At 34.2% G+C, this 22,788-nt stretch overlaps 1 protein-coding gene across 5 annotated transcripts in view; it reads right to left on the bottom strand.

The window, feature by feature from the left end:
- The window catches only part of CSMD1 (CUB and Sushi multiple domains 1), a 1,093,278-nt gene that overhangs the window by 399,541 nt on the left and 670,949 nt on the right, over positions 1-22,788 (bottom strand). For all 5 annotated transcript variants that reach the window (XM_027640975.1, XM_027640976.1, XM_027640977.1 and 2 more), the window contains one exon: positions 710-822. In XM_027640975.1, the coding sequence (XP_027496776.1) occupies positions 710-822 (113 nt within the window). The remainder of the gene's footprint in view (positions 1-709; positions 823-22,788) is intronic.

The following is a 22,788-nucleotide window of genomic DNA, read 5'->3' as shown; positions in this document are numbered from 1 at the left end:
GCGAGGTAAAAGGGTTGAAACAACTTATATAAGTGCAGAATTTAAAAGCACAGATAAATTAAGAATCTCTTTTACTTTCAATATAACTAACATGTCTTTCATCTTGAGTAGTGATTTATGAAGTACAAAAATAAAAAAAGAAACCATTCCAAAAAATTGCATTTAAAAAAGTATCTAGGTTAACATAAGTAGAAATTGACAGCAACACTGACATGCTTTTGTCTTCTTTTAAAGTTTTATATGGAAATCCTTGTAAGAGCCTGAAATATAATTTGTACTATACTATGGTTAAGTCAAATTTCCAAAGGATGAATGTAGCTTTTGAATAAGAGTTAGATTTTGAATAATGAAGGAAGACAATGTTTAGATGGCAGTATACCTTTGTGTGAATTGACTTTCTGCAAGTTGCATTCCAGGCTTGTTTTTAAAGCAAAGATCAGACTGAATGCAATTTATTACAGAAAAAATGAGCAAGCAACTATATACTTAGAGTAAACTGCATTGTGAAGCACACATATTTCTCCCAAAAGTAAATCCCTAGAGATGTCTGATCACACAAGGATAAGAGATACTCAGCGTAAGAGCAGTAGTAGTATGAGTCAGCTGTTTACTACAAGCCTGATATTTAAACATAATTTCCAAATTTACCCAACTTTAGTGATGCTTAAAGATATGGAATTTTTTTGCTGAACTTTTACAGGTTTCCTACCTTGAAACTGAGCATTAAATCCCTTTCGTCGGTGATTGCTGTCCGATGTAAAATGGAGTCGTAACCAGTTCTTACTGCTGATTACAGGAGAAGGTAGATTCATGCCAGTCAACCTGGAAAAAAAGAATCTAGTATTAATGATAAAAAAAAAATCATGTGGACACTACTTAGAAAAAAACCCGCTAGATTCAAAATATGTTGACTGCAGTGATTCACTGTCATCTCATCTCAATGTATTACTAGTTAAGTAACTATTATACTGTAAGAAATGTGAAGATTTTTTTTCCGTTACACCTATCCATTTTATGATCAAAAGTTGTTTTTCCAAACTATTTTTCATGAATTAAAGAGGAAAAGCAGTCTTGTATCAAAATATTAACCAAAAAATAATCATATTCAATTATGACAAAATCTCTTCATTTGACTCCCTGCTGTGGCAGTTACCTCACAGGAAGACAAAGCTCAGGTACTGAGAAATGATAAATAAGGGTTATAGATGCTAGTTAATGTTAAACCTGGATGGCAAATTATTCATATGAACTATCCTGCTAGAACTGATGTTGTGTACAGTAAGTCCTACCCCCATTTAATGAAAAAAAGCGAAGTTTAAGCACAACTGAATGCAGGTCAACCAATTTGCACTAACTGTGGTATTATGAAGAGTGCACACAGGGATTTTGTCTAATACAGGCAACAGGCCTTTGGAACACATTGGATCATTCCAAAGTCATTGATTACACCACACCATTTGTTAATATGAACACATTTGAGTGGCTACTGGGGTGCCTGATATGGTGCAAATTAATATCTTAGTTTACCAGATGGCTTTTTTTGTTTTTCATAACCATGCTCCAGGTTTCAGATTTAGCTTTTCTCTTCTGAATAACTCTGGAGGACTACACAAAATTAAATTTCTCCTTCTCAAAAATGTCGATTACTTGAAACAAAACTCAAACCAATAATTATCAGAAATTCTCAGCTAAAATATAAAATGTGTGAGTTTAGATTTGCCAATACTAGAGTAGACACAGTTCATATTATCGGAGACAAAAAAACTCCAAACTGAAATGAGATTTAGTCTCTCTCTGAAATTAATATGGTGACATAGATGCTTTTTTTCCCTCACAGTACAAAATTCCAGAGTTTTATTAAATACTCCAGGTTACTAGGAAACTCATCATGTGCGGTGGTTTCACTCCTCCCCCAGGTGAGTTTCCAATGCAGGGCCAATTGGAGCTGCATTTTACCCCTGTGAAATTAGCATATTACAACAGCCAGGAGGAAGTTGTTGGCAGAGAGAGAATCAAAGCCAAGAGGTGAGAGACAGGAGAGAGGCCCATGGGCCCCTTGAGGGGACCAAGCCCCTCTTCTCCTCCCCACCCCAGCCAGTCTGCAGAGGGGAACAGTATTAAAACTGGACCGGGTGCTGTGGCCAAATGCTAGGGGTTTTTCCCCCACTGCCCTGGAGAGGCAATGGAGTGGGGCTTGAGAGGCCAGTTGGGGGCTGGAGCCAGCCCCCCCGGCAGGCAGGCACAGCACTGGAGCTGAGCCAGATGGGCTGAGGGGTGGCCCAGAGCAGGTCAGGCCGAAAGTCATGACCTTGGAGAAGCAGTGGTGATCGTGCAGAGCTGGAGGAATTCCAGGCAGAGGAGAGAGAGAACTTCAAGCAGTCTCTCTGCCACCTCCCCCACAATGGCAGGGGAGGGGGAGACCTGGAGCTGAGACTGAGCAACGGAGATGGGTCGAGGGGCTCGGAGGTGCCCTACATGGGTTTGGACGAGGGCAACTGAAAACTGAAGGATGAGGAAGCAGGGGGAAATACCCCCCCACACCACGTGAAGTCGAGCTGAAACTGCAGCTGAAATAGAGAAAAGCCAAACCAAGCAGGTTTTTTCTGGGTAAGGACTTTTGGTGAAAACTATTTGGGGTATAAAAGACTGAGAAAAAAACCAGAAACCCTGCAACCTGGAGAGGAAAAGTGGACATCTTACTCTCTGGGAGGAACCTTCACAAAACAGGGAGAAAGGACTCAGAAGCTGACTCCCTGTAGCTCGTGATGAAGACCTGATGGAGCAAGTGTTCCCTTGCAGCTCAGGAGGAGACCTCAGCAGAGGCCAAGCAGTTGGTAGGGATAAAGAAGACCTCTTTCCTGATACCCCAATGTGAGAGACTTTACCTATTGTCCTGGAGGGTTCTTCTTCTGGATTGATGTGGGAGGACTCCAGGGGTGGTAGAAATTTTATTAATACTGTGTGTTTATTTGCTTTTTAGTTTCTATAGTTTTTATTCTGTTAGTAATAAATTTTGATACAATTCCCCATGCTGAGTTGTGCGTGTCTGAGAATTTCTCTTTCACATAGAGGCAAACTGTGGGGAACTTGGAAATTGGATTTTTGGGAGCTGTGAAACCACCACATCATGTTAAGAAATACTGATGTTGGAAAAGTCTATTTAGAGTTATGGCTGAATCCCTTTTCTTTCTGTAATGGAACAAGATCAACATACTGAAATATAGAAATTCTTACTAGATTTCTTTTTTTCATTAGGACATACAAACTGCATCAGAGAAATTGCATTCTTATTTATGATCTCATTTGCTTTATTTAGCTGTTAACAACATAAGGGACACTCAAATCCTAGTTAAAAACAGCTTTGATTGAAAGAAAGGGAATATTTACACTCTTCATTCAGTGCATGGCATTCAATAGTTCTTAAAGGTGTTGGTCAAAACATTCCATCCTATATGCTTCTACATATCACACAAATGGACTTTTATTTATAATTTATATATTCTTTCATATGCTCTTTAAACCATTTTAGAGCACCACTCTAAATATTACTAAATACCAATTGGCATTTGCTGTTTCAAATCTACTTAGAATTTTAATGTACCTGTAAAAAGTACTAAACAATTAAAAGAAAAAGAAAATACAAAACCATATATGGAAAACCAAAACTATATCTTTGCTAGTACCTCCTAGCTATTGACAAAATGTATACCAAATCTAAAACTTTTTGCTATATATAGGCTGCAGTTCATACCACTGAACTGATAATTCATTTGTCCAAGTATACTAACTTATGTCCTAGAAATACTGTTTTGGTGGTTGGTTTTCTTTTATAAATGAAATATACATGTAGCAACACTCTATCTAGCTTATCCAGAGCTCTGGATTTCAAAGCTGGCAAAACTTTAGGCTGAAATATTAAATTGTAATATGAATTATATGGTACATTAATAAAAGAATAAATGAAGATCATTACAAAAGCATGTTCAGAGCAGACATTTCCTTAGTTACCTTCCTCATTAACAGACACACAATACACAAGTTATTTTCAGATCTATGTGAACTCTGCAAGGTACAGCTAAATAGTCTAAAATCTCCCCATCATATTATGAAAGATAATGATAATGTGATCATGACACAGAGAGAGTATTTTAAGCAACTTATTTTATCAGAGTTCTAATTTAGCTGCGTGATCTCTGTGTTACCGAATTCTAAATAAGAATATGTTCTCTACAAGAAATGCTGTTTGTGCTTTAATTGGAGAAACTGAGAAAGCTAAATAAAGCTCAGTGGTTAATTTAGATGTAAGTCTGGTTTAGAAGCAAGTTATAACCAGTGTATGGCACATTGGTGCTTTTTTTTTTCTGTAAGGTTTTCAAAACCCCTTCACTATAGAACCCAAATTCAGAAATTACAACAAATTCTGGTAGGGTTAGACTAGAATCCTGTGGCCCACATGTGGATATAAAGGTGGTGCCCCTACAGAAATGCCACTCTGTGGCAATCATCACGTGCAGGTGAGATTTCCCATTGAAAATTTCAGAGTTTCCAGTAATGGCAAATCTAAAAGTTTGTGGCTACAGTGTAAAATTTCTCTTTACATGTTAACTGACCATTTACCTGAAAATTCTGGAGGGCAGGAAACCCAAGCTGTGTATGAAAGAGAGAGGTAGGCATGGTTACTGCTGAAAGTGGCAGATTGCCACCTGAATTGGTACAGCAGGCAGATCTCTAACCCACACAGAAGTTGAGACAGCATAAAAAAACCTAGTTTTTTTCCCTTCTTGGTTATTTCTATTTTTGTTGTTGTTGTTGTTTTTGTTTTGTTTTAATCAGGGAATAGGAAACAAATAAACTGTCCATCACACAGCAAAACACAAGAAAAAATTTAATAACATTGCAGGTGTGCTCCTCAGAGAAAAGTAAAAATCAGTACTGTCAAGGAGTGTTTGATTCCAGTCCCACAAAGTGGAATAGTATCTCTGCAGCAAAAGACACAATGTGAGTGAGGGGTCCCTAAAACACATGCTCATTTGTTTTTTTAGTATACAAAATGCAACTCCAACAGTAGGGGGACATGCTTATAGCTGTTGTAGTTCACTACTAGAGAATCTGGACACCACTGCTCAACAAATTCTCAAGATCACACTCAAGAAGGAATGATCCCTCCCAGTCCCACAAAGACCAACACAGTGCTTCATCTGAGGCTGCAGAACGACGAGGAATATTTCCTTTGAGCTTTACTGAGAGGTGCATCACATTCCACAATTTCTAAGTACCCCTGTGCTCTGTGTGCTGGCAGTATTACCAGTGTGCTTCCTCTGACTCACTGAAGCCTTTACTGTTACATGCTAAATTTTTATATTAACTGAATATTCATGGAAAACAAGCAGTTTGGTTACGTCCATACTAGTAAATTGAACAGTGGCGCTTTATATCAATTCCTGTTTGAGAGTCTATACTATTAAAGCTTGCAACAACAAATCATGGAATCTTATAATCATAGAATTGTTTGAGTTGGAAGGAACCTTAAAGCTCATCTGGTTCCAGCACTCCTGCCGTGGGCAGAGACACCTTTCCTTAGACCAGGTTGCTGAAAGCTGCAACCAACCTGGCCTTGAACACTCCAAGGAATGGGAACTCCACAGTTTCTCTGGGCAACCTGTTCCAGTGCCTCACCACCCTTATCACAAAACTATTCTGCCCATGACAGATGAGCGCTCCCTCGACCTTTCATGGGATAAGTGTAGGAAGTAGTCTAAACCACAGGGTCCCAATAGGCACTGGGAATGTGACCACCCCTTCTGAGTTTTTCACGAAACACTAACAGGCATCATGAGGTTAAGTTGTTCTGAAAGCAAAAGTGCTACTGAAGCAAAGTGTTCTTTATTGAAAATCCACACACATAGTATTAATTTCTGATGCATATGAATATAAATAGAGTAATTTTATCTCAGATTAAGTATTAACTCTAAAATCAGATGAAAGCTTGGAACTTCTTTGTATCAGACAAATTATTTAGATAAGGTGAAACACCCATATTTCTTTATATCATTTTCTCCTTAGAAGTATTCATGCTTTGATCTTTATTAAAGATTTCTCCAATGCTGTCTAAAAAGAATATTGAAAATTCCTCAGTTCTTTTTAACTGAAGACATTTATTGTACGGGAAGTAATACAAAAGAAATTAAATTTTTCAGATATGTTTGAATTCTGCCTCTGCCATGAAAAAAGTAATGCTTTTTTGAAACTGATTTTAGGGCCTAGCATAGATAGTTTTAAAAATCTGCCGTAGCCTTGGATAGAAGAAGTGATATCTAATCTAAATTACATTAATCAAGTTTTTAATAAACAAATAGACATATGTATATATAATGTTATTTGGGCAGTTTCTGGAAATTCTTGGTCTGATTTGCAGAGTGTTGAGATTTCATCTTCTGTACTGATGGCAGCCAGGTCCCTAGCTTCTAGGATCGGCGGGTTAAAACTCGATGTGACTTAAAGTGACATGTTTGAATGCTCTGGGCTAAACATGATTTGAGGCCATGGACTGAAGAAGGATTGCAGGAAGCATTAAATAGCTGTTTATTCACTGAGTATCAAACACATAGTGACCTGTTAAAGAGAAATCCCATGGGAGGAAAAAAACAAATAGAAAATAATTTTTCAAATAAAATTGTAAGACAATGCATTTACCTGAGGACTCAGGATTAGACTGCACAGGGAATCTAAAATCTCTAATTTCTGCATACCAAATGTTGCACTGTGCTCTAAGGAACAAGCAGACTTGCGGGGAATTCCTGTGTGTGCTGACTGTTACAGCATCATACAGAATTAAAGGGCAAGGTTTTGAGAGCTTTATAGTTATATTAGTATCATACTACACCTCTGCTGACAAGCACTGCTTCTTATAAGAAACAATGAGAATTAAACCACCCCTGTTGTTCTTCTTCTAGATCTGAACGCAGCTAGGCGGCAGCAGGACCAGAGATAGTAGAGGAAGCTCTCTTTCTGTTTTTCATGTTATATTACTTTAAGTAAAGTTTTAATTTTTATTCTTATTCCATCATTTCCTCACACAGACACTAATCTACTGTTTATACATGTAATAAGACTTTCTGTTTCCATGCAGTAATATTTTCCTTATGTATAGTATGTCAGATAGAGAAGCAAAATGTCCTTTGAAATCTATTACATTATCAAGAGTTTGTGATAAGTTTTATTAAAATTATTAATAACAAGTTTGTCACCAAAATAGTCCTCCTCTGATTAAGATTTTCCAGTAGTTATTCTTTGACACAAATTCAGGTATAGAAAAACTACTTCACATGTAATTAAGAGAACTAACCTACAGAGGAGCAATTTTGATGTTGGATCTGTTAATGAAATAATATAATACTTTTGTCTGAACAAATAAACCAAATCTTGTTTCTTTAACAAGGTTCTTAACATTGTTTTGGATATAACCAAGAGTTAATCTATTCTTGTCTTAGAAAACTACTGACACTTTAGTTTCATGACATTGAAAATGCAGGGAAGAATTAGAGTGGGTTTTGTCAACTCATTTATCCTCCTCCTTCCATTTAGCTATTTTCTCCATTTTGTATTAAGACAAATATATATATGATTGAAGTAAAATTATTTGTTCAAAAATGTAGTAAAATAATAAAAAATAAAATTAAATTAATCAAGTCTAAACAAAATGAGATTTGAAAATACACCTGTATAAGGACTAACTCAGATTAAAAAACTATGTAGAGGTCCTCCAACAAATCTATTATGCATCACATTTGAATACTTCTGCTGTTTCTATATTCACCTAACCAATGAAGTATTTATATTTTCTAGGATGTTTTTATTTATTTATTTATAATTTAATTATTTTGTAAATAATATAAAACATTTAATGAGTTTCCATAACACCTCTCTGGGTTAGGAGATGAAGAATGAAAACTGTACTCTAATTTTCAATTTACAGCTAACTTCCATTTTTATGTTAAAGAATATACATATGAGCATCCCTGCAGATGCATGTCCAAACAACAACTTTCAAGGATCCTCACTTACTACTCAACAAAATAACAGAAGAGAGTTCACAAAGGGGTAAATTATGATGGTTGCAGCAAATAAATAAATAAAGACAATGTGTATGGATGTGTGTGTATATATATTCTGTGTGTTTTACATAGAGTCTATACATAAATATCTATATTTTATATAGATATATGAAAAAAAATGTTAGAGGTTTATTGTCTTAAACTCACTGTAACACCAGGATAACCAAGGCTGTATCTGGTAGCAAACAAAAGCACGAAATGAGCTGCATTAGCTCTAAGTGAACATGTAGCTTTACAAGCTGTGTTTGGGGGTTCATGTGACAGTGAAACACACATACTGTGGCTGCAATTTCACAGAGAGATGCGATACTCTGACAAGCGGTTGCTACCTAAAAGCAGCCACGTGCTGTGCTTTTCTGTTCTTCCTCCTCCTACACTTTACTACTTTTTCCTTAATCCTTTGCTTGTATTGCCCCTCCTCGTATGTATCAACTTTGACTCTTGCTGGAATTTCTGTGATCTTATTTAGACACTGTAATGGTAGAAAATTATCCACTCCTCCCCATCCCTCCAGCTGAGACGTCTGTGTACCATTTTTTAAATTGCTCATGGAAAGGAGAAACAAGTCAGAGCCAGCACAAATTCAGCTTTAGGAGCACGGGAAAAGTAAAGTGACAAGGAGACACTGCACCCTGTGGAGCCACAGATCACCACCTGCGGAAAGGACAAATTTATAGATAAATATAAATTAGGGGACAACTCAACAAAATATAAGAAGGGATAGATAGTATAACAAGAAGACTATTTGCAATACCAATTAAGTGAAACAATACTTATTATGCTTGATAAGTGAGACCAGGCTACCTTTTAAACAAGAACTACCAGTTTAACGGAAAAAGTGTAATCCTCTCTTAATTATGTAGAATTTGAAATAAAAGACTGTTTATAACAGCTAACACAGTCTATAAGGAAATGGTCCAGAAGTGGGGAGAGGAAGAGAGGGCCCATGTGAGATGTTTCTCATTCAAAGTAATTAGATCAAGCCTGAATTTTCTCTCTCTTCTTCACCTGTTTCCATAACCATGTGTTGTTGTGATGCTGTGAATAAATACTTTCATTTGCATTGTACCTCAATACCGCCTGGGACAAGCATGAATTCAAATGAATAGATAAGTTTTTGGGTGAGGTTTTTTTAACTTAAAGAGATAGGAGGACCTTAGCAAATCTTAGCTTGCTAAATGCCCCTAGATGCTCTCCTGAGAATTGTTCAGGAAAACACGGTATGTCCCTGGGAAGCTGAATTAGGCTGACAGAGCTGTTTTCAGGTGAGTTAGGAAAACTAATGACTAAGAGTAATACAGAAGGCTTTTGCTGTACAGGAAAAATTTGACAAACATCTTAAGTCTTGAGGGATCACAAGGAGTTTGCTAGAGAATTTTATATCAAAATACTTTTGTCAATCTGGGTCTAAGAAAATAGCTTGAATGAAACCCAAAATTGATGAATGTAAAAAGGATGAAAGAAAGGAAAACACAGCTGAGTAAGGGAATAAGCCCAAGAATAAGATTTTAGCAAGACATTGTCAACTTCAGTGATTCAGATCCTTTAAATTAAATGGAAGTTTAAGAATGCTGCATTTTTATTTACTCACTTATCCTTCATATTGAGAATAGAAGGTTTGAACATTAATAAATGAGAGCATGTGATGAAAGGTCCTCTTCAAAATGAAATAACCCAAAATTAAATAAAATACTATACTCCATGATCATGTTATATGATGTCACTGTGTAGTTATTACATTCATTAACCTCACTACTAACTTCATTGCAAGGTACTTATTAACTGTTACATTGAAACACAAAAATGACCTATTTAAAACTAAATTATGTAATTTAATATAAAATTCTTTAAGGATTTTTTTTTCATTAAATAAATAAACTTATAAGTGACAAGGTCATAATCAGATAGCTTAAAACAGAAATGTAAACAGAAATATGATATATTTTTAAAAAAAAATATTCAAATCATACCCTTCCAAGGTATAGCTTAAGTTTCTTATGTTGTCTGAACAGTTTACATGTATGCTTAAAAGCCCTTTGGCCTGGTGAAATGAGGAGATACAGGCACATTATTTTGCGATGAATCTCACCTTAGAATGTGAGAGCTATGGTGAAGAGATCAGTAAATATCAACAGCTGAGCATCATCCAAGGCTATTGTAATTCAGCTTTTGGGAGATGACATAACTCAGAACTTTATTCTCCAAAGACAAACCTTTTTATTATAATTTTGTGCAGAAAAGTATCCAACCTCTTTTGTGTATTTTGTTTTACTTCACACTGGACATCATACTTGCAGAGACTTTGAGTTTGGCTGGAGGTTAAAGCCAAAGGCAAGATCTTCTTATGATTTGTAACTGATGTTTGGAAAAGAGCTTTATTAAGAACATCTTGGTTTACTGATTTAACAGTGTTAGCAAATATTTTTCTTGATACTGTTGTGATATTTAGCAAACATCATAAGGACAATATTCCATGGTACTCTGAATAGAATATTCTTCCCTTGGAAGATTATTACTGCTCTCAAACTGATAAATAAAAGAGCATAATTCCTTATATGTCTAGGTTTTTTTCTGATATATGGCTTTCATTGTCCAGCAAAAGTGGAACATTAAGTTCTAGGACACAGCAATCAATTAGATTTTATTGTTTAATACAGTGATATTGAACCCAGGCCCTGAGTTCTGCAAGCCACTCTTCTATACCATTCAAGGCGTTCTTCCATCCAGGGCCAGAGAAGGTAAGTGCAGGGTCCTAAAGTTAAAATGGAAGCTATCCTGACAGAAAACAAAAATTTAAAACAAACTCACAATTGAAAAATATAAAACTAAATTGTAGGCATTTTTACTGCTACAAATATACAATAATTGAACACTTGAGAGATAAAATTCTGCTTTAAAAATTCGTCCCCAGTTAAGTGGAATTATTAATACTTGCAATAATAAAATATAGGTCTTACAACACACATAGTATTCAGTTTAGGACAACTGCAGGTATAGTGTTTTTACTGCAATTGTCCAGATAGGCATTTTTATTGACATTCTGAAAACTCCAGATTTTTTTACTGTGTTCGTATTAATCCCATAACAAATTCTTTAGTGTCCCATACAGGGGAAACTTAAAATTCTTCAATGAAATTTGGAAATTGCTAATCTAAAAAGGAGTTGCCATTTTTTTCCATTACAAGCAAAGACTTTCAGTTATTGTGAGCTGTTAGTATAGGGTTAAGATCTGAAAAGATGCATTCCAAAAAGCAACTGTATGAATCAATGGCCAGTAGCCATCCATCTTATTATAACTGTTCTCAAAAAGTCATTTAAACTTTATAAAACCAATATCTATTGTAGATAGAAAGGGATTCTTTAAGTACATGAGGGACCTACTATACTTCTGCGCTGAAAAAGACTGTTCTGTACCTCTGTGTAATATCTTGTCATTTGTTCCTGGTTCAGTAAGATTTTCAAAATAAACTAAAATGAATATACAAATATAATGAATTGAAAAATGTTTTTCCATTCAGTGCAATTAATTTAATTTCATTACTTTAGTAACTGTTCTCCATTATGCATTTTATTGGGTGAGCTGTTCTTTTTAAGGAAAGATTTCAGATATCTCTTTTGGCTTTGTTATAAAATAACTAAGGAAAAACCAGAAATCCAGGGAAAAAAAACACCTGATTGAAAAAGTCATTGGAAGTAATACCTAAAAATTTATTATTTTTCTTAGGTTTTCATTTGCAGAAGTCACATTGTCTGTTCTAAGAAAACCCCCCACACATTTCTGTATTTAAAAATCTCAGTCCATATGTGGGGATGTTTAGCAACAGTCTCTGAAAGATAAATGTGCGAATATAGACTGTGCCTTTCTGCAGTGATTATTTGGAATGAGTTTAGGATAAATCTATCTGACATATTAGATAATAGCAAATAATGAAAATCTCATAATTGTTTATCTTCTTTTATTATCCCCTATTATTAATTTCTTAGCCTATAAATCAGTGAAATCCTGTTATTTTACAATAAATTTAAAGTATATCTGTTAAAAGAAAATAACCCCAGTTACAGACTGGGAGGGAAAGGAGGTGTTAATAGACAGAATTGCAGGTCTTCCAACGATACATCTGTACACAGCTTAACTCAGTTTCTCGGGGAAAAAAAACAAACAAAAAACCACAACAAAAAAACAACAACAAAACAAAACCAAAAACCAAACCAAAGCAACAAAACCTAACAAAAACAAACAAACAAACAAAAAAAAACACCCTTGTACATTTCCTCTTAAGAACTTTTTCAGACTACAACCAGATCTGGGGCCCCCAGCACAAAAAAGACATAGACCTGCTAGAGTATCCACGAATATTATCAGAGGGTTGGAACACCTCTCCTGTGAAGACAAGCTGAGACGGCTGGGGTTGTTCAATCTGGAGAAGGGAAGGCTTCAGGAAGACCTGAAGCCTTTCAGCAAGACAGCATACAAGAATGACAAGGTCAAACTTTTTAGCAGGGCCTGTTGCAATAGGACAAGGGGTAATGGTTGTAAATTAAGGAGGGTCAATTTAGATTAGATACAAGACAGAAGTTTTTTGCAATAAGGGTGGTGAAACACTGGCACAGGTGTCCCAGAGAAGTGTTGGATGCTTTATTCCTAGAAACATTCTAAGATAGGATGGGGCTCTGAGCAACCTTATCTAGTTGAAGATGTCCCGGTTTATTGCAGAGGGGTTGCACTAGATGTCCTTTGAAGGTCCCTTCCAACTCAAACTATTCTATGATTTGGAAAAAAACCCCACAAAAACCAACAAACAAACACAGAAAAACCCCAAACTCTACATACTATGCGCTGAAATTGAATTTAATTTGTGTCCAGGATTTTCCTACCTTAACTCTCCATTATCTGATAATTATATAATTTATCTCTTAACTCTTTTACTTTCAAAACTTGCTGAATGAAAGGTTATTTATTCATCCTTCTTCCTATTGAAGGAATAGAGTTAGTAGAAAATATTCTCTATCAAAAATGACTCACAGATACAGCTCTGTCCCAACAGAAAAATTAACTTACTTTTAGACCATGATATTCTATATTAGTATTAAAGCATTATGTCTATATTTAAGGAAAAATAGAGACCATTAAAACAAGAAATGATATCTCAATTGAACGCTTCTTTATAGAACTACTACAAATAATAGTTTATTTCCAGGTGCACTCTATGTTGAATATATCAATGTAAATAAACAGTCCAGCCTTCATCTGACTGAAAAGACAAGGCAACTTCAGATCAGATTATATGGAGTGATTATTACTAAATTAGGATGCAATTCTAAAAATCTCTGATCTATACTGAATTCCTGATGAAGTCTATAAGAAAAGCTCGTGCAGTGAACTTGCAACATTAGCTGTATCTGGCACTAGGAGATTCTTCATGTTTATAAAAAAGACTATGAAATGTTTCTGTCTGAGAACACTGAAAATAGAAAGGTTTTTGTGTGTAAAGTTTTAATGTTTCATCAATTCACTGTGTAACACAATGAGGTTGCTAAGATGCTGTCTCTTAGTATCTTTGAAAGTATTGTTTTGTTACTTCGTGTAGACATAGTTCAGAATTCAAGTTAATAATTTGAAAATTTGAGGGTGATCAGCAAATACACCACTTGGATGAAATACTGGCATGACTGCAGCCAAGTAGTGATAACATTTGTAACATTAAAAAATACAAGTAAACTAGCCCACCATGTAGGTGTAAGCCTAAATACATGTCCAAACTGTATGCTTAGTATTTCTAAAATGTAGGTTTTTCCTTGGGATCAAAGCTTTGTGCAGGTCTATCACTTTTTTCTTAAGGATGTTAAGCACTTAGACAAATAACACTGTATGTACTCATTTCAGTGATGGAATGTGTTTCATTGATACTCTCAAGTGGTAAAAATTGCCCTTCCTGGTTTTTGCTGATATTTGGATAAACCTTTAAATTAAAGCTTTTTCTGCCAATTCTAAAATGTATCTTGATTTAGAGCTAAGGTAAATGTTTACATCCATAGTATATCTTGACAAGCAAGGTGACTTACCTTCATTTTTAACACACATTTTTCCTTATATTGACCATATTACTTTGTACTTCTGGTGGATCATTAAGTAAAAGCCTCTGACTTTTTCGTTTTGTTAGGCTATTCTTAAGTGGCAAAACTATTTCCATTTGAAACACAAAGTTTTGTCGCAGTAATAAAGGTAGTGGGGAATAACAATTTTCTAGTAATATAATCCCAACTGGGTTGTTTGGGTTTTTTACCTGTTGGTCTGGTCACAGCAATTTAAGATACTGGTTGCAAACAGTAAAACTTATTGTTCCCCCACAAATACTGTTTGGTAACTATCAGAAAATAACAGTAAACAGGAAGGACCATGCAACCCCCATACTTAATAGGAATTGGCATTTAGGTATCCACCTTCATAAAACTTGTCTCCCTTCTTTGAAATTATAATATAATGAAATACAATTTCTGGGCTATACCAACAGTAGAATGTGACAAAAAGTACCTATGACATTTTGACAGAATATGTTGAATGCATCTTATTAGGAAAAAAAAAATTCAACCTAACAATGAAGAATTGAAAAAAACCCCAGAACTTCCCCAAACTGATGTAAAACTTTTCCATTCTATTCTATTAAGCAGCTATATTTTACTTTAAAATATTGTTACTATGCAAAGAAAGGAACTACATATTTTCCAGAGGTTCTGGATTTACTACTTGGTAGCTTGTTAGTCAGGAGTAATATGTGTCGGTTTACTAGAAAAAATATCTCCGAAATGTCATAGAAGACAAAATAAACAGTAGAGTAAGTATTTGCTCAAATAATACATATTAATTCCAAAACAAAAAGACATCCCCTCAAAAAAACCCCCAAATTAGTTCGGTATAGGTTGTTAATGACTGTCTTCAATAGCCTGTTAATACGTGGCCTCATAGAGTATCAGGCAGTAAATACATTCTATTTTTGTTGATATGATTCTGCTGAATTATATGTCTGTTGTATTTGCAAATAAAAACAAACAAACAAACAAACAAACTCCAACAAACCCAGTCATAGAAAAGCTAAAATGCCAGAGAAAATTGGGAAAAAGAAAGCTTCCTAAGAGATGTTTTCCAAAGAAATACCATGGACATTCTGATTCTAGATTCTAGACATAATTAAAACAGTATTAATTTCAAGTGGTCTATTGCTCATTCCAATAGAAAAATATTTGCCATATTGGTTCTCTTGAGTGAGTAGTGGGATGGGAGAGAGAAAACCTCTTTCAACAAATTGTAATCAGAGTGCAGGCACACAATAGCTGTTTTTAATAATGTATATTTTGGAAGCCAGGTGAATTTTTATTTATTTTTAAATTTGAGCACAGAATGTGTTTAATTTCCTTACTGCTTAATGATATAACTGTCGTGAACTATATTCTTGTCTCAGTAACACTATTCAACTACACCACTTCCACTAGGAGGTAAGTTGCTTCTGTATTCTCTTTCAATAGTAAATGTTTATTTTCAATTTATCCAAATGTAGTCCTGTTCCTTCAGTCAACCAGTCTTGGTCTGTGCTAAATAAGCATGGAGTTTGATAAGCAATATTGCCTGAATCAAGCCTGCTCCCAAGCTCCTTCAGGGATATTTTAGAGTTCCCAGTGAAAGTAACAATGTTTTGCTTATCTCTTTCTAACAACCAAATGTCTTCTGGCAGGAAAAAAAGTACTAGCAACAATGAACACTGTGACATAGCTATTTTAATTGTGGTTAAGAGGCAAAACCTTTAAGGCTACCACACTGAATAGCTTAGCTAGATAGAAAGCCTGTTATTTTTAATTGCTGACATGATGAGTAATTTACTGTTCTATCAAGTTTTCCTGTATTTTGAAACTGCTTTGTGAGGTTCATTGCTTACACTACACATACTACATTCAGAGAACTTACTTTACTAATACAAGTAAACACAATTCTTTCTGAAAGAAGATACAGAATTCTAAAAGTAATATTTATATTGCAGAAGAGCCAGACATTTATTATTAAAAAAAAAAGATTTCATTGTGTATAGATGGTGTTTAGCATAATATATGCAAGAGTTTTTTCTTTAGTGCACATACATGAGACTGTTACCTCTTGACTCGAGAAAAATAAATTCAGATTTTTTTTTTTAAGAATCAGGATACAAAGGATTTTTTGTGTAGAGTTATCCTTCATTCTGCATCAGGCTACATCAACTGCATTCTCAAGAATTTTAAGTTTGTGTGTCATTGGTTCACTTGCAGTGCAAAGTTTAACTGTATTAAAGCATTACTACAGTGTCTCACAAAAAAAATAGTTTTTTCAAAGGAGTCCTTAGTTTCTAACTCTTATAAAATGTCAATAAATTTTATTAAGTAACATCTACAGACCATTTTAAAAGTGTCAGCAGTGTGCAAAAGTACATTATTGCACATGTTGCTGCCATTGGTTCCTTATCACTGCTGAAATTTTTAAGTTAGATATTCTGTTGCCCTTCTGTGCATGTCTTCTTCACCAAACACCTCATTTTCATCAGTGTAGTTTCACATATTTTGTTACTTCTTCACAGCAGGAAAAAATATATGAATTATGTATTCTTCTCTCCTTCCTGCAACCTTGAACATTTCATTCTAATTTCTTGCAATTAAACCAGGTTCAGATTCTAGATTAACCAAAAATAGCAGCCTCAAATTGTTTGCAGCTATGCGAATAGAGTGCTAAGTTTACAGAAAGCTTTGACAGACAGGTCAGCAAAGGAGACAAGGGAACAGTGGGACAGCCCATTAAAGTTAATTAGCTTGTTAAAGTAATTACTTTACATATTGGGCACAATACTATCATGAACTTGTTCTGATTTACTTTACATTTATTCCTTCCCTGGGAAATTTTTTCTTCACTTGTGAAAAGCTCCGCCATCCACCCCCATGCAGAGAAGAAAGCATCCTTAATTCCTTTCAAAGACAAAATGTGATATTTTAAATTTTCTTTTCCCTTAAAGATTGAATTTACTTTTGACAGATAGAACTTCCATGTGGGACATTAGGCTGTGGTTCAATTCAAGCCTAGAGAAACCTGCTTGTCTCATGAAAAAGGTTTCACTGCTGCAATCAATAGCATTCCAGTTTCTGTATTCTGTGGAGTAAAGATGGTATTGCTACTGCAGCAGAAATTGTGATCAAAATGCACGTGGTACATTTTGTGGTCTACAGTGTATACGGCAGAGAGAAAGCCATAGTTGAGAAGTAATGGCAACTCAAGAAGTGTTTCAATATGGCTTTTAAGAGTCCTAAAAGAAAGTTAGGAAAGCATTAAAAAACTTCAGCCAACAACAACAAAAAATCCCATAAAGACACTCAGGTCACTTCAAAGTGGGAAAGACAAATCTCATGCAGTTCTTAAGATTCTTTCTGCTTTGTGTGAAGGAATGCAACTTAATCTGACTGATTTTTTGATCCAGGTGGGGGGAAAGTTTTAAATTTAAGTGGAAAGATTTGATTAGAAGGTACGCAACAGATCAAAATCTGCAAAAGCCCAAAAATATAAAGATACTTTTCCAGAACCTTACAGTAGCAGATACAATGACAAAAGCTACAGAAGGGGTGAAAGGACACAAGGAAGAAAATCTCAAAATTGCCTGAGTATGTGAATATTGCTAGCCAGGAGCTGATAAAAAAACAATTTAAAATAAAATGTGTAAAAAATATTCAGGAACACAAGACAGTTACCACTCAGAGATGTCAGCATTAATGATGACTTTTGAAACAGCAACAAAAAATTATTTTTCATTAGGAGCAAGTTACTTTAAGATAGAGTTTAACACTTGCAATAGCGATTACACATACACATACCAATAGACAACTATGACAATGAAATTAAAGATCAGTTCAAAAAGTATAGGAAGCTGTAAACTAAAAGGCTAAACCTCTGGAGCTCTGTGCTGAAAACACATCTAAAACCACAGGTATTTTCTGTTGACAGAATGTATCTTTGACAAATACAGAACCACAAAAGGCCTTCAAAACAGTGAAAAAATAGCAAAGACTGGTGATTTATACATTAGGAACAATTGATAGGTTGTACTTCTCTCACAATTGGAGTTACCTTTTGCAATATCATCATTTGTTAAAGGAATAAAGGACTATGATTAGGCTACATTTTACTTACTGAAAAGATTTTTGCTAAAAGAATAATTACCTTGAAGGAAATCCTAATGGCAGCATTCATTCACCATAGATTTTCATTAAAGAATTTGTCCGGTTTCATCAGGATTCAGTACAGGGTATTTCAAAATGTTATGAGATTATAAAAAAATGAGATGACACTGAAACCTGGTATGTCAAAATAAAAGCAGCTAGGTTTCAATCATTCAACATAATCACCATTGCCAAACATTTTCTTAACTCCTTTTGCCTCTTTTTTATCATGGATATCCCTTTATAGAGGTAGATAAAATGTCAGCTCTTCTAACATGACATAACGAAAAGAAAACAGAAGACTTCCCCATTTCTAAAAAGAAATAGTTCATGAAAAAAAATCTCACTATTCTAATCAGACCTTTAGAAATTCTCAGTAGGTAAAATAGCGCAAGGAGAAATAGCTTTGTATATCTTGACAGTCAGCAAGACTAAAGGGAACTACCACAAATACAGAAGACATCAGCTACTGAATTTGACTACCTAAACAAGATTTGGTTATGAAGAACAATATACAATTTAAAAAACAAACTATGGCTTCAACTATAATAATTATAGTCTTAACATGTGTAGGTGAAAGCTGGAAAACTAATGAGTCAGGACAGTTTGACAGCAAAAGCTTCATGGAAATGCTAGGTTGAAAGGAATTAATTTGTAAACAGATTTATTTATTCAGAGAAGTCTACAGCTCCTAATCTGTGACGTTTTTTAAGAAAAGAATATTGAAATATCTAGGGCATGAGCTAGTGATGACTCCAAATTCTTTATTCACTAGATATGTCAGTACATTGCAAGAAAAACCAGCAGCCAACTGAGGGAAAGCACCATGTCAAACAGTGCTTGTGCCTGTGCTGGATGGACTACTGGAATTCAACAAGAGTTCAGCGTGTCCTGAGTAACATCTAAAGGTAGATGAAGGGTTTATTCTTTCCTCCAGTTAAGTTTTCAGAACACCAAAATGAAGTGCTGACACACTGCTCAAATACTTGATATTTTAGTTTTTCAGTGATTTTCTTCACAGTAAAGTTTCAAGTTTCTGCTAAAGGTGATGGTGGTATCTTAACTTCAGCAAAGACAGTAGTAGAACTGTATTAGTCAACTGAAACTCCAGTCACCTGACACTGCTGTATCAACATGCTATCTTGCTACAAGAACAATTGTCTTCCACACCACTGAATGTTTACTTCCCTACTATTATATGGCTGTCTGATTTTAATTTTCAGTCTGAGAAGATCTTTTCTGAAAAAATTAACTATGGATTAATTAGACATGATGCAAGTTAGCACTTTGTCTAATTCACTGCAATGCTAAAACTCACGAGTAATGTTAAACGTCAATTTTAGAATTAACTGAGTCAGATTTTTACGGATATTTCTTCCTGGAAACAACTATATTCCAATTTTAAGTAAAATCAAATACTTCAGACTTTATTCTACAGTAGAATATCATTTCAGTGGTTCATTAGACTAAAGCTTGTGAAAGATTATAGTGTTACAAGAGGCCTTATGAAGTTTAATTAGCTTCTTTAAGTACGTTTTACAAAACACTGGTGACACACTAGTAAAGTGTGGATTTGTTATCATTCATGATAGTAAATTACATCCCAAAGCTGTTACAACACTACTAGTCTCTTAATTTCTGTAGTAATATTAAATTACAGCAGTAATGAACACTCACAAAATGCTATTATCAAGTTCGCAAATCCTAAAATGCTTTTAACAATTAACTGAGATTGAATTTACACTGGACCATTTCCCAGGTTCTAAGGATAATGCTAAAGCACCTTACCTATTATCAACCAACTATTTCAGATGACAAGTGGTAGAATGCAGAATTGTGATATATGTACATGGTGCTTTACACATAAACCAGATTTAATTCTTTTTGGTGATGTCCTTACAGACAGATCAATCTAAAACAAAGTAGTTCAATCGATTGGTCTTTGTGTTTTTCCATGGAACAATTTCCCCAATAAATAGAGTTTGAATTGGATATTTGCAGACTGTGCAAAAGGCTCTAGTAACTTAAAAAATGAAGTGAAGATTATAAAGATACTTGCATTGCAAATAGTGGGGAACACTGGAATATCAGCTCCTACACCTGAAAAAAAAAAAAACTGAGATTTTTTCAAAATGTTAATGATTACTTCAAAAAAGCAGTGCTCACTAATTAGTTTCTAAGTGTGTGGTATCACAAAATCATTTGCTATCTCAAACCTGTTATCTTATTATAATTTTCAGTAGAAGAATTGAGATATTATGTGTAATAAAAATAAACAATACAAAATAAATGCATTTGATTATGAAAACTTATCACTATGATTAGGTTTTTGCATTTCCTCCAATTACTCAGTTCCCCAAATTGAGAAATGGGTAATTGCCCCTCTTTGCACACATGTAAAGAGAAAGATTGATGAAGAAAGGGGTGCAAGTTCTAGGCTGACTTGATGTTCCTTACTTTCTACCTGTAAGGAGTCTATGCTGTGTTGTTGTTGTGTGTATGTATGAACATAGCTGTGACCTTATTAGGTTTAGATGTGCATGACTATTTACTATTTTCATTTTAACATTTGCTTATATGATTTAATTTTGGACAAAAGGTCCAAATCCTAAATGATGTGATGAGAAGCTGTACAAACAGTAATTTCATTTTCTTCCCCATGAAATTTTCAAATCAGCTTTGCAAATGTAATAAATAGTACAGAAGGTTTACACAGTTTCCAAGCAATAAGCCAGGCAAGGAAATTGTATGAAATTCATAATCTCATTAGCATAGCTAAGAGTTACATTTAATAATTTCTACAGATATAACATTTTTAAATTTCCACATCTAGTTAAAAGAATATTATCTTGAAAAAATAAAAAATAGTAATTATTTTCAATATACTCATGGCTTCTTAGGAAAAATCAGTAGAATGATACACTTCAGTTTCCTGTTTTGGTATGTTTGTTGTAAAGTAAAGCCTTCAGTAATATGAATCTGATTATTCAAACAAATATATATTATCATAATAATGACATTTTTCTGTTTACAGGATCAATTATTATTCAAAAATATTCAAAAACATGAGTAGTTATCACAATCTAAAAGCACTGAATGAACTTTTAAAACCATATGCTTAAAATTATAATTATTTTCTTCACTTCTTTAAAAATATATTTAAATACAATGTACATGTTTATATAAAAAGTTTCTTGCTGCAGAAGTGTCCCTGAATAAACAACACAGATTCTGTGACAGAATCACACTCTGCAAATGCTCATAATAAGCAGATTGAGAAAGCTTCCAAGCTCCACAACTAAAAAAGGCAAACTAGGTTGTGGTTTGTTTGATCCAAATGTAGTGGAAAATTAAGGGTGGATTTTAATCCTTGTGCTAAATCTATTTTAGGAATTTAACTATGATAACCTGCTAGAAAGAAATTCTAGGCTCCATCAGAAATCTCAGTTCTCCTACACACCATTTTTTTTTTTTTAATGTTGAGACATAATATAAAATATTTAATTTTTTCATGTAAATTAGGTGTCTACAAAATTATTTCATAGGTGTTAAATTATAATACACTGAGAGATGAAATCCTGTTCTTTTTTTTTTTACATTTCCGGAAACAACAATCTTGTGTTCATGATTTTAATTGTGTACCCTCATACTGATTGCAAGTTTGACGCTGTATTCAGGTTCCCAAACTTAATAGGAGGAAACATTTTAGCTATCTGATAATCAGAATTCAAGCTTGCTTCTTTTCTGTATTAAAAATTTAGAATTTTAAAAGAATGAGTAGAGCTGTACGTGTAATTTACTGTTTATTTCTCTTTTATCTGTGTCTTATGCATTTAAAAAGCAAAGAAACAAAGGTAAAGGAAAAGTAATTTTTGAAAGACAGACATGGTGAATATATACAATCTGTCAAAAAAAAATCTAAAGAATTTAGTGGTACTTTCAAAACTACTTAATTAAATGACTACATTAGTACAATGACAATCTGTGCATTCTCTGTATAGAAAGGAATACAAGGTTATATTTGTTATTTATTTTATCATGTTGTAATAAAAATTTTTCTGCATATACAGGAATAAATTTATATTTATAGAACCTGAAATTACAATGTTCCAACTCAGATTTGCAACGTCAGAGAATACATACAATTTTGTGTCCTGTCGATAAGTTACCACTGCACTTAGATTCTCCTCATGTGTGATAAACAACTAAACCAAACAGAACATTATTCTTGTTTCACTGATGTTAGTAGGGACTGCTTGAATACACTCAGACCTAGTATAATTTTACAAGGTAACTCCTGCTGTAATTTGTTATATCCATTTCTGTTATAATGATTCAAATGTTAAAAGTATAAGGTTTAGTCAAATAAATGAAAAGAGATGAAATGTTATTCAATGAAAAGGAGTCAAAGAAGATAAACAAAGATTTGTATGATGCTGTTATTAGGTTTGGA

The sequence above is a fragment of the Corapipo altera genome, unplaced genomic scaffold (genome assembly GCF_003945725.1).
Source record: "Corapipo altera isolate COAL_440 unplaced genomic scaffold, ASM394572v1 46, whole genome shotgun sequence".
NCBI classification, from domain to species: domain Eukaryota; kingdom Metazoa; phylum Chordata; class Aves; order Passeriformes; family Pipridae; genus Corapipo; species Corapipo altera.
The sequence above is the reverse complement of the archived record's forward strand: the minus strand, read 5'-3'. Positions and strand labels throughout refer to the sequence as shown.